Source organism: Mesoplodon mirus (assembly GCF_964341445.2).
Source record: "Mesoplodon mirus genome assembly, chromosome: 3".
NCBI lineage: Eukaryota > Metazoa > Chordata > Mammalia > Artiodactyla > Ziphiidae > Mesoplodon > Mesoplodon mirus.
In genome coordinates, this window is record NC_138978.1 from 77,821,966 (window position 1) to 77,835,058 (window position 13,093).

The 13,093-nt window shown below is 35.3% G+C and overlaps 2 protein-coding genes across 2 annotated transcripts in view; both read left to right on the top strand.

Moving 5' to 3' along the window:
• LOC309800253 (dolichyl-diphosphooligosaccharide--protein glycosyltransferase subunit TMEM258-like) overlaps window positions 1–13,093 on the top strand; it is a 51,430-nt gene that overhangs the window by 13,844 nt on the left and 24,493 nt on the right. The window lies entirely within an intron of this gene.
• Window positions 1–13,093, top strand: part of SPATA1 (spermatogenesis associated 1) — a gene marked incomplete at its 5' end in the record, with an annotated part of 28,324 nt that overhangs the window by 7,232 nt on the left and 7,999 nt on the right. Inside the window, 1 exon segment of the mRNA XM_082614285.1 lies at window positions 1,632–1,685. Within this exon segment, the coding sequence (XP_082470411.1) occupies window positions 1,632–1,685 (54 nt within the window).

Genomic DNA, 13,093 nt, shown 5'->3' on the forward strand with positions numbered 1-13,093 from the left:
AATAGCATATTCTGTATATTTAGAAGAAAAAGAGACTGCTTCCAGCAGGACAAGAAGGGAGATGGAGAACTTTAAGGAAAAAGTGATCATCAGTTTAGATTTTGACAGATAAATGTTTGATCTTGCAAAGATGTTGGGTGGGAGAAGCTTTCTGAGCAGAGAAAATAGAATGAGCACAGAAGTCGCAAAGGAGGCAACTCTAGGGAAAAGTGAGTGGTTCGGTTTTTACTAGAGCATTGACTGTGTGAAAGAGAATAGTAGACAACAAGTTGTAAAAGTTGTTTATTGAAGGTCTTGAATGCCAGATTAATGAATTTGGATTTTTTTTTTTTTCTGAAGCTTTGGAGTTTTTGAGCAAAAGATGACATGATGAGAGCCTTAAGAAACTAGAGACAGGAATTGTAACCAGGAGACTTTTGCAGTGGTTAGGCAAGAGATAAGGAGAGTCTCAGGAACAGGCTGCCTCTCAGATTTCATCTACTACTATTTTCTCCTTGGTTCTACACTTTAGCCACAAAAATCTTCCTTTGGTCCTCACATACAGCAAACTCATTTCTATTTTATCATCTTTGTACTTGCCTGGAAATCACTTCCCCCGATTTTCAAATAGCTTGCTTCTTGTTTTCATAATTCAGTTCTCAGCCCAATTACTATCTTTCAAAAATGGCCTTCTCTGACCACCTAGTTTTCAGATATTCTTTCTCTGAATTCCTCTCTATTACATCACTCTGTTTTATTTTCATAAATCATATATCACTATCTTTTTTTTTTTTTTTTTTGCTTTTTTTTGTGGTATGCGGGCCTCTCACTGTTGTGGCCTCTCCCGTTGCGGAGCACAGGCTCCGGACGCGCAGGCTCAGCAGCCATGGCTCACAGGCCCAGCCGCTCCGCAGCATGTGGGATCTTCCCGAACCGGGGCATGAACCCATGTCCCCTGCATCGGGGACGGACTCTCAACCACTGCACCACCAGGGAAGCCCACATATCACTATCTTAAATCACATTTATTTAACATCTGCTCTCCCAAGTAGAATATAAGCTACATGAGAGCAGGGACTTTGCATTGTTTACAGTTGTATCCCCACCATGTAGAACACTACCTGACACATAGTATACCTCAATATTTGTTGAAAGAATGAATGAATAACAAATTACCTCTATGGGCTGAATATTTAGGAAATAAAGTTTACAAAGTTGGATTCTAGAACCAGATTACCTGGTTTTGAATCCCAACTTGAAAACTTCCTGTTTATAAAATCTTGGGCAAGATGCTTAACCTCTCTTTGCCTCATTCTTGTCTGTGAACTACGGACAATATGTGTGCCTATCACATGGAATTGTGAGGATTAACTGAGCTTTATATGTAAAGCATTTAGAATAATGCCTGGCACATAGTAAGTCCATGCAAGTGATAGCCATAATTATTATTATTAAATGACATAGAATTTCTATTATGTTTAGTACAGTGAATAGAAATAGGATTATATTCTACGTTTTCTAGAATATAGCCTTAGTTACTAGCTTTTTAATTGGATTTTTATGTCACAGAAGTATGCCGTCTGCAAAAAAGTGAGGGTAAAAGTAATTGAAAAACGTTACAGAAGCTTTAATTATCTCCTCAATATTTCCAGGTGAAGGCAAAGCAAGAATCAGAACTGAAACTCAAATCATTTGCTCCTCCATATGTATGTAATGTGACACTTTAAACTTATACTAATTTTTTAACTTATTTTTTAAAGTATAAACTATTTTTTTTTTAATTTCCTGTATGTTTTAGGCTCTTCAATCAGAATTATATTTGCTTCCTATAATGGATCATTTAGGAAATATTTATTCAGCATCATCATCAGTTTCTTTAGATGTGCAGCAGACTAATAATGGTGTTGCTGAGGCTGATGGAATAATACACAGACCACTTAGTGTAACTTTGTCAAAGGAAGAACCTGGAACAGATCCCAGTTGTTTAGAAAACACTTTGAAAAAGCTTCTTAACAAGGATCAGGAAGAAGGTGATTTCAACTGGAATGGGAAAGACAAAGAAGTTGTTATAGTACATTTTAACAGTCAGGTCTGGGCAAATTCTGGGCAAATCTAGCCTTACGAATATAGGCAGTATAAAAGGAAAGCCACAATTCAATATGGGGATTTTAAAAAATAGTTTCACCAGTTGGGAGGAAAAAAAGACAATTTAAGTATTGTTCAAAAATAAAAATAAAATCAGGGCTTCCCTAGTGGCGCAGTGGTTAAGAATCCGCCTGCCAATGCAGGGGACATGGGTTCAAGCCCTGTTCTGGGAAGATCCCACATGCCGCGGAGCAACTAAGCCCATGCGCCACAACTACTGACCCTGTGCTCTAGAGCCTGCAAAAAAAAATAAATAAAATTTAAAAATCAAGTAAAGTCAAAATACTTACAGCACTTAAATAAAGTCTACCACCTTTTATAATAGTTTCAGATAAACTTAAGGCTAAAGGAGAGAAGAAGTTATTGTTTCATAAAATCTTGGTATTATTATAGTTCAGAAGTATCTTAGCCAGGAAAACAGTATCAAACCAAAGCAAAACAACTTTAATGTTGGGAGACATTTGTATTTCAAAGACTTTAAATTTTTTATATGGTTACACCCACCAATTTACTGATAATTCAGTTCTTAAAAAGTGGTAGGTAATTAAAGAAATCAAAATTAAACTTATAAACATATAAATAAAGCTGGAACTACACTCTTAAGAATCGATTGAAAAAAAGTTAGTTGAATTTTTTTTTTTTTTTTTTTTTTTTTTTTCTTTTTGCTGTATGCGGGCCTCTCACTGTTGTGGCCTCTCCCGTTGCGGAGCACAGGCTCCGGATGCGCAGGCCCAGCGGCCATGGCTCACGGGCCCAGCCGCTCCGCGGCATATGGGATCCTCCCAGACCGGGGCACGAACCCGTATCCCCTGCATCGGCAGGCGGACTCTCAACCACTGCGCCACCAGGGAGGCCCTAGTTGAATTTTTTTACCTTACTGCATACAGCAAATAAATTGTGATGGAAAAGCAAATATACTAAACATTTATGAATTAAATGAATTCTCCCCCAAAATAATGACAACATCCATTACAGATGCAAACTACACTTATTCTTAACCAGTTGCATTTTTCTTCATCTTCAATTATAAATTATTACATTCTAAGTTTATACTATACCTAGTGATATTCCAAACCTACCCCTTCTTTAACCTTATGTACATTTAATATGCTCAGTGAGAGTCTTTACCTCCTTCTTTATCTAGGTATGTCCCTGCAATGTTAAATATGGCTTTCTAGTCATGGTATCAATTAGAGATTAAATGAAAAAACACCTGGGAAAAAATTCAGAGTAGAATCCCACTAGTCCTGAAAAGTACAAGATGAGGTAGCTAATGAAGTAGGCAATTACCCTACATAAAGTTGTGAGTAGTATCATATTTTATACCCGGGGCTACTGGCCAAGTCCTTGAACTATGCTATTGATACTTGCACAAAACCCCAAAAAATATTTGGTTGAGAGTATTTAATCCTATGAATTTTGTGTAAGTGTAATTTTTAAATAGTATTAATTTCTTGGTGCTTCACACCAAAAAAAAGTATAATTTAAGTGAGAGCCTAGCATATGCTCATTTTTAAAAGTTCTAGAATGATCAATGAGTATTAAGAAGAAAGTAAGGATTAACAATAATTCCACCATCCAGAGATAGCTGTTAGTATCTGTTAGTATTTTGGTGTATATTTTTCCAATTTTTTTCAGTTCTTGCTCATATAACTATTTTTTAATTTTTAAAAAATGGGGACACAGGGCTTCCCTGGTGGCGCAGTGGTTGAGAGTCCGCCTGCTGATGCAGGGGACACGGGTTCGTGCCCCGGTCCGGGAAGATCCCACATGCCGCGGAGCAGCTGGGTCCGTGAGCCATGGCCACTGAGCCTGTGCTCCACAACGGGAGAGGCCACAACAGTGAGAGGCCCGTGTACCGCAAAAAAAAAAAAAAAAAAAAAAAAAAAAAAAAAAAAAATGGGGACACATACAAACTCTTTTAAATCCTCTTATTTTAGAATATATCATAAACATTTCATACCAATAAATATAGATCTACATCATTATAGAATTCCCTTGTGGTATATTTGTTTATATAACCTTGTATTAATGTTCTTGCTATTATGAATAGTGCTGCAGCAACATTTTTCTAAATACAGCTTGATGCATTTATCCTGTTATCTTTTTTAGAAGTTTAGTGGCTGTTTCTAATGTAATGTGTTTGTTTGTTTGTTATTCTTATATTCATTGGTTTTATTTTTTAAATTCCACATATAAATGACAACATACAGTATTTGTCTTTCTCTGACTGGCATATGTCACTACGCTTCTTATAAGAACTTTCCAACCTTGTGTGTCTCTTTCTGGTCACATCTTCCTCCTTCCCCAATAGAGATAACTACCACTTTGATTCGCTGAGATAATTATTTTCTTACTTTTCTTTATAGTTTTACAACCTGGATATGTATTCCTTAACAATAATTTAGTTTTGTCTCTTTTGAATTTTATTTAGACAGAATCATATTGAAAGCATTTTATTTGAGACTTGTTTCTTTTACTTGATACTGTAATTGTAAGATTCAATCATGTTGTCATGTATAATACTATTTCATTTCTTTTTACTGTTGTATAACATTTTATTGTATGACTGTATCATAATTTATTTACCTATTTTGCTAATGGATAGTTGGTTTCCAATTTGAGGATATTACAAATACGCTATTTACTACATTCTTATACATGACTCCTAAATGTACATGTGCAAGAGGGTCTCAAGAGAGTGTACCTAGGATTAGCATTGTATGCACATGTATAATTTCCATGTGTTTTCCAAAGTGGTTGTACCCAGCAGCAATGTCTGAATGTTCCTGTTGAACCATAATCTCGCCATTGTATCAGACTACATTCTGGATAATTTGTTCAGATCTTTCTTCCAAACCTACCTTACTCATTCTCTCTTTAGCTGTGTCTAATCTGCTATTAAACGCTTACACTGAATTTTTAATTCCAAATATTTTATTTTTCTTTTCTAGTGGTTCTCTTTGCTGGAACATTTTTTCATACATTTCATGGCCATTTGGATTTATTTTCATTCACGTGTTTTGCCCATTTTATATTCTTTTAAATATTGATTCATTTTATGTACAGATGTTTTTTCTAGTGTGTGTGTGTGTGTGTGTGTGTGTGTGTGTGTATTTGTTTATAATTCACTCTAGATTTTAGTTTGTGGCTTGTCTTTTTTTTTTAATTGGGGTATAGTTTTTTTATAATGTTGTGTTAGTTTCTATGTGGCTTGTCTTTTTATTCTCATTATGATTATTTTGATGAAAGGAATTCTTTTTTTTTTTTTTTTGCGGTAGGCGGGCCTCTCACTGTTGTGGCCTCTCCCGTTGTGGAGCACAGGCTCTGGACGCGCAGGCCCAGTGGCCATGGCTCATGGGCCCAGTCGCTCCGCGGCATGTGGGATCCTCCCGGACCAGGGCACGAACCCGTATGCCCTGCATCGGCAGGCAGACTCTCAACCACTGCGTCACCAGGGAAGCCCTGAAAGGAATTCTTAAATTTTGTCAACATGCTCTAACACTTACAGAGATAAGAGTGTTGACATTTTCAACTATCAGTTTTGTCTTATGTATTTTGAAGATCTGTTATGAGATGTATGCACATTTAGGATTATTATGTTTTCTTGATGAATTGACCCCTATATTGTTATGTAATGTTTCTCTTTATCTCTGGTAATGGTCTTTATTTTGAAGTTCACTTAGTCTGATATTAATATAGTCATTCTAGTTTTCTTTTGATTGGTGTTTGCATGGTATATCTTTCTCCATTCTTTCACTTTTGTCTGACTTTATATTCAAAATGGGTTTCCTGTAGACAGCATGTTTTTAGATCTTAATTTTTAATCCAGTTTGACAATCTATGCCTTTTAATAGGGGTCTTTAGACCATTTACATTTAACGTAATTATTGGTTTTAAATCTACCATTTTATTATTTGTTTTCTATTTGTCTCATCTCTTCTATTTTCTCTGTTTTTCTTGTTTTCTTGGCTTTTTTTTTTGATTGAGTAGTTTTTTATGATTCAATTTTATCTCCCCCATTGGCTCATTAGTTATTCCTCATTTTAAAAAGCATTTAGTGGTTACCATAGGGCGGAGGTCAGCAAACACCTTTTTTTTTTTTTTTGCTTTATTTTAATCCATACCCTATGGCTTGTTTTTTATAAATAAACTTTTACTGGAACACAGCCATGCATGCACTTTCACTTACATATTGTCAGTGACTGCTTTTGCACTACAATGGCAGAGTTGAGTAGTTGTGACAAAGACTGTAATGGTCTACAAGCCTGAAATATTTACTGTCTAGCCCTTTAAGAAAAAGTTTCTCCAGGATATACATTATACAACTTTAATTTGAAGTACACTTTCAAATTATATACAACTTCATATATAGTATAAGAACATTACAGCAGTATACTTCTAATTTCTCCTCAAATCTTTTGTGCTACTGTTGTTCTACATCTTACCTCTATATATGTTATAAACTCCATAATACATTTTTACCATTTTTACTTTATACTGTGAGTTATCTTTAAAGGAATTAAAAATAAGGGAAACATGGACTTCCCTGGTGACACAGTGGTTAAGAATCCACCTGCCAATGCAGGGGACACGGGTTCGATCCCTGGTCTGGGAAGATCCCACATGCCATGGAGCAATTAAGCCCGTGTGCCACAACTACTGAGCCTGCTCTCTAGGGCCCGTGTGCCACAACTACTGAGCCTGCGTGCTGCAACTACTGAAGCCTGCGTACCTAGAGCCCATGCTCCACAACGAGAAGCCATTGCAATGAGAAGCCTGTGCCCTGCAACGAAGAGTAGCCCCTGCTTACTGCAGCTAGAGAAAGCCCACATGCAGCAATGAAGACCCAACGCAGCCAAAAAAAAATTTTAATTAAAATTTTAAAAAATAAGGGGAAAATGACTTTTTTATATTTAGGAGAGAATTTCTTTCCCCTAACCCAATGGTTGTAAACCCATGATGTATACGTTTGTGATCCTGGGCTCACAATGATCCTGCCAGCATTTGTTTCTACCCTTCCTTAGCCTTTGCCTAAGACTGGCGGTGGGAGGGTTTCCTAACCCCCTCCTCAATAGTAAGACTTTACAAGGCTAAGATTGGTGGGAGGGGAGTTACCTGCTTTTTTGATGGCTTTTGCTTCTATTCCTCCTTCAAAGCCAGTGGATTTTTGTCTGGGCCCTGCAATGGGAGAGTTTCCTGCTCCTTCCCCATTGGCTTAAAACTCTTGCTTTGTGTGAGAGAGTGTTAAGAAGGATGGGGTTTCATACCTGTGTGTCATTGATGGTTCTTTTGAGTCTCCTGTCCTGTCCCCAGTCTTTCTTGAGAGCATATGATACAGGTACATGGAAAGGAGCTTGCTGTTAAGTATTGACTGCCTTTTGTGTCTGGGGATCCTAGAGATTCCAGACTATCTTGGTAGCCTACATTAGCCTTTAGAATTCCTTAAAGTTTTAGGTGTTTTCTTCTTACTTCTTTTAATGGAGTTACCTCTTCCTCCTATGCTCTGCCGAAGATGAAACAATTAATTTATTTTCTCCTTGAAGGGAATTGGTATCTGATTCCTTGTAACCTCAACTCTCTGATGAGTTCAAGAATTATTATTATTTTATAGAATATTTATGTTTTTCTCTTTGTTTGGGTGGGTGCACTGTTTTGTCTTTCTACATCCTCAGCAAAAGTAGAACTGCAATTCTTTAATATTGTCAAGTTTGCTGGCATTTTCTTTTATGGTTAGTGCTATTTATGTCTTCTTTAAAAATCCCTTTTCTACCCTGAGATCATGAAAATAGGGCCCTGTATTATATTAAAAATATGTTATGGTTAGCTTTTCACATTTAGTTCATTAATATACCAGGAATTAATTTTTATGTGTGATGTGAGATAGAGTTACTTAATTTTTTCCATATGTACACTACCATTTATTGATGACAGTTGTGCAGTTTCTTAAAATTGTCAGATTGCTCTTTAGTAATGCATGAAAATACAAAATATCTGAGCTCTAACATTGTGGTATTATCAAATATGACTGGTAAAAATATGCACAATATGTTTTACAGGTCCTTTAATGAAGAAGAAAAGAAGTATTGTGTTACTTATTTTTATGTATTAAAATTGATAGTCCCTTTCATTAGTTATCTTTTGTTCTTTCCCAGTGCTACGCATCTCTACATTTTTGACATGCCTCAACTTTAACATGTTTAATCCTTGACTCTGTTGTTGCCTCCAAACCAGTATACTTTCTTGACTTATTTCTTTGGTTTCATCATTCTTCCAGGTGTTCAGACTTCAAGCTTTAAAACTTTCCTTACTGTATAATAGAATGATAGATTCTTAGGTTAAAAGAACCTTAAAAACCACCTCAAGTAGCCTCCTTGCTTATATTTTTTCTAATCTGTCCTCTAGAATGCCGTCAGCATCATTCTTCTTGTTACGAGTTAGATTATTTATCTCCCTACTTAAAAACCCTTGAAAGATTCACTGATTACTACTTAAAGCCCACATCCTTAAGATGGCATAGAGAGCTCTTCATACTCTGACTTCAAACCCAGAGTTGCAAATGTTGGGACATGTATGTTGTTCACTGGCTAACTCCAGAAGACTTTCTTCACGTAGATTATGATATGAATGGAGCTTTCAGGATTTGCTCAATGTGGTAGCTGGTTCAATAATTTCTAGCTGTTATTAGTAAGAGTACTATTATTATTATAGTTAGGTGGTAGGAGGGGGAGGAAGAAGTACCAGGTAGTACAACTGGAGGTAGGTAGGGATTTAACTGCAAGATCCTTGTTTGCAAAGCTAAAATGTAGGCAGTGGGAAGCCATCTGAATTTTTTAACAGGAGTGGCTTGATTGGATTTCAGTTCTAGAGAAACAATGTAGGTGACAATATGGAGACTAGACTGAGGTAATAAAGACCTGAATTAGGAAATGCAATGGAATGGAAATCAGAACTTGAAGTCTAGAAACTTCTAAGGATTGGGTACTGTGCTGAAAGCGTTTTACATGCACTATGCCATTTTAGAGATAAGGAAACTGAAGCGAGAGAAATAACTTACCTGAGATCACACCCACTGTGATAATGCCAGGACCTGAACTCTTGTGTATTTGACTGAAGCCCATACTTTACAACACTGTTCTAGAGTAATACTGAACTTTTCACTATTGTCAAAAATGCTATATACATTAGTACAATACTTCGTCTTGCAAATGCCATTTTCTTTGCTTAAATTCCTCTTTCTCTCTTCTTTGCCAGGCAAACATCTCACAGTTAAAAACATAGTTTCACAGTTATCACTCCTTCTTCTGTGAATCTATAACATTTTATATGTATATCTACTCTAGCTCTCAAAACACTGTATTTTTTTCAAAAGTAAATAGACCTGCTTTCTTATTAAGTTGCATAGGTATTGAATGGTGCATTGCATCATTCTCTAAACTTATTAGGAATAAGAGATATATGTCATATATTCCTATCAAAATGTCACTCAGAATCTACTGAGTTTTCCGTTGTTGCTTCTTTTTGGGGGCAGGTCGGGGAGTGGTATTTTACTATCAGTTTTAAACAGCTGATATATCTATTTTTTGTTCCTTTGCCTTGAATATATCTTTTAGAAAATCCCTATTTGTTGTCTTTATATGACTAAGTCCAGTGCCAGATAGGAAATAAGTGGTAGCAACCTGACTAAAACTAAACCAATATGGGCTTCAGGTTGCAAAATACTGTGGCAACTCTTGTAAAATGACTTTTCAAACACTAATATGACTCCAATTTTTTCTAAATTAAAAAAAATTGATTTCCCCAAGGGAAAAAATCTGCATTAATACTACCAGGTTCATGGATCTCTTGTTCATGTAGATCATGTGGAACATTAGTGTTAATGTTTTAAAGACATTGTGTGGCTTTCTTATATGGAGAAATTCTGTTAAAATGAAGGGAGATTTTATAAATGAAAATGTATGTGAAATAACAAATGGCACTATATGCTCTGTATTTATACCCAGCACTTTCCAGAGAAGGATCCTCAGAATACTCTTAAAAGATGCTTTTGGCAAAAGCTTTATGAAGACAACAAAGTTTGAATAAAACCCAACTTACCCCCTCTTGCAGATTCATATTGTACATAAAAACAGAGAAGTCCTGCCATAGGGGTGTGTGTGGGGGGGAACTTGTGTTCTGTTAGGATTGCTTAATCCAATTTTTCCCAAACTGAATTTACCAAAGAATTCTCCTTTTGCATAAACTAAAGTTTCATGAAATTCAGTTTGGAAGAGTAAAGTTCATAGAGATTCTGAAACATGGGACAAGAGTATATAGTATGTACATAAAAAAACAAAATTTTATTCTAGTATTAATATTATGAACTTTCTTTGCTATGGATGGGCATCAACATCAGCTGGGGGAAAAGCCACTCCAAATGAAAATCAGACTGGAAATAATCAAATTGGAAATTCTGAATTGCCAGGATCACAGGAAGATTCAGATAATGATTATTTTAGTGGCAAAAAAAGGTAATTAATATGGATGTTGATTCTACGTGTCATAATCTAGAGTGAGATATCCAGGGTACTATTATAAAGACTTCTAATTAGAACAAAGACATGAGTGAAGTTAGTGACATTTTTAATTAAAATTACCTTGATTCTGATGTTTACTGTTATATACTAATATTCCCTTCCAACATAATGAGGGATAATTTATTGCTTAAATTTATTCTGTTACAATCCTTTTGTCATCAGGGGCAACCTAATGACAGAAAAATTTCTGTCTTCATTTGCCTTTCTTAGAATTAATTTTTCTGCCTCTTTTATCTTCCTGGTTTTGAGTAAACTAATCATGCTTGAGTTTCACATTGGTATCATTTCATTCAAAATTATAGTACTTAGACAACAGTTTTGCATATAGTCTTCTGAAATTAAGATAATGAATTTTATAAACAATTATTCACAAAAGAACTATAAGCAAAGTATATTTACAAAATTTCCAGTTATTTTACCTTGCTATAGACATTGGACTATGATTTGAATTTAGCTATAATATAGTGAAATATTATTTTATAACTCATGCTAAATGTAGTTTATGTTGATCATTAACAAGTTTGAAAGATAATATAATGGTTTCAAGCAGACTTTTAAAATTTTTAATGTTATATTTGTGTTTATAGAATATCAAATAAAAAATATGAAAAGTTAATATTCATGGAATCATTTTTTAATATGACTTTCAAATCTGTCATTCCCCTTTAAGTCAGTTTCTTTGGAAAAATGAAGATGATAGAACTAATATCATTAGAAGAGAGGACAATCGGTATGATTTTTAAATTTAAAAAAAAAATTTTATTTTTTTATACAGCAGGTTCTTATTAGTTAGCTACTTTATACATGTTAGTGTATATATGTCAATCCCAATCTCCCAATTCATCCCACCACCACCACCACCCCCGCCACTTTCCTCCTTTTGTGTCCATACGTTTGTTCTCTACATCTATGTCTCTATTTCTGCCTTACAAACCAGTTCATCTGTACCATTTTTCTAGATTCCACATATATGCATTAATATATGGTATTTGTTTTTTTTCTCTTTCTGACCTCACTCTGTATGACAGTCTCTAGGTCCATCCATATCTCTACAAATGATCCAATTTTCATTCCTTTTTATGGCTGAGTGATATTCCATTGTATACATGTACCACATCTTCTTTATCCATTCGTCTGTTGATGGGCATTTAGGTTGCTTCCATGACCTGGCTATTGTAAATAGTGCTGAATTTTTTTAGATGTGGTATTGCACCATAATATTTATACTGAAATTGAAATGGAACTGCAGATAAAATGTCTTAAATTTTCTAACCTTAAGTGTTAGAGTAGGGGAGATAAACCTCAAAATTCAGGACCCTGCCAATTCAGTGAAATTTCTGGGAGTTTCATGATCTGGGACATGTTGAGGTATGCCCTTTAAAGTAAAAACCAGGTTTTTGTATCTTGCCCCAGCTACCATGAAGAATGAGTCACTTGATGGACCTGTTTGGAATTTGGAGATTTACTGCATTCGGATGCATGGCTCCAATCTTTTTTTTTTTTTTTAATCAAGTAATCTAAAAGACTGCCAACTTTGAGTGGGCCCAGAGCAAGAGAAGGCTCACAAGGTGATCCAAGAGGCACAGCAAGCAGTGCTGCCAGTTGTGTGCTAATATTCATCTGGTCCAGTGATGCTTGATATGTTAGAATACATATGTTGGTTGTTGGTTATATATGATATGTTGGTTGGAATGCTGAATGGAGTCTGAGACAAGTCCTGAGAGGAGAATCACAGCTCAGAGCCTTTGAGTTTTGGAGCAGAAGCATGCCATATTCAGCAAATAATTGTTTTATTGATGCTAGATATTAATAAAATATGCTGTCTTCACACTTTAAAATTTTTCCAGCTGGTGGGTGCTTAATGCTATTTCACTGTGGCTTGAATTTTCATTTCCCAGATTACCCGTACAGTTGATCATATTTTTATATTTTATAGACTCCATTTTGATAACTTTTTTGGAGAACTACCTTTTCAAGTATTTCTATTGTGTTGCCTGCCATATATTTCTGATTAGTAGGAGTTTTTAATACACTTTGGAGGGTAGTCCTTTGATGCTTATGTGCATTGCAAATATCTTCCCCTACTCTGTGCCTTGTCTATAATCTACATTGTTTAATATGTTGTTTAAGTGTTCCATATCCTTATTTTTTTTCTACATTTTTCTTTCTATGTCTTGGACTGAGAATAGTATATTAGAATCTTCTGTTATTAGTATGTTACTGTTTATCCTTACATCTCCTGTGGTTTTTGATTTATTTAGATTTCTATGTATTATTTGGCACAAAGTTGTTCTCATGCAAATAGTAATATTATCACTTTTGCATTATGAAGTGCCCTTCTTTGACTCATTAAATGCTTTTTTGACCTGAATTCTCCCTTACTGCATATCAAG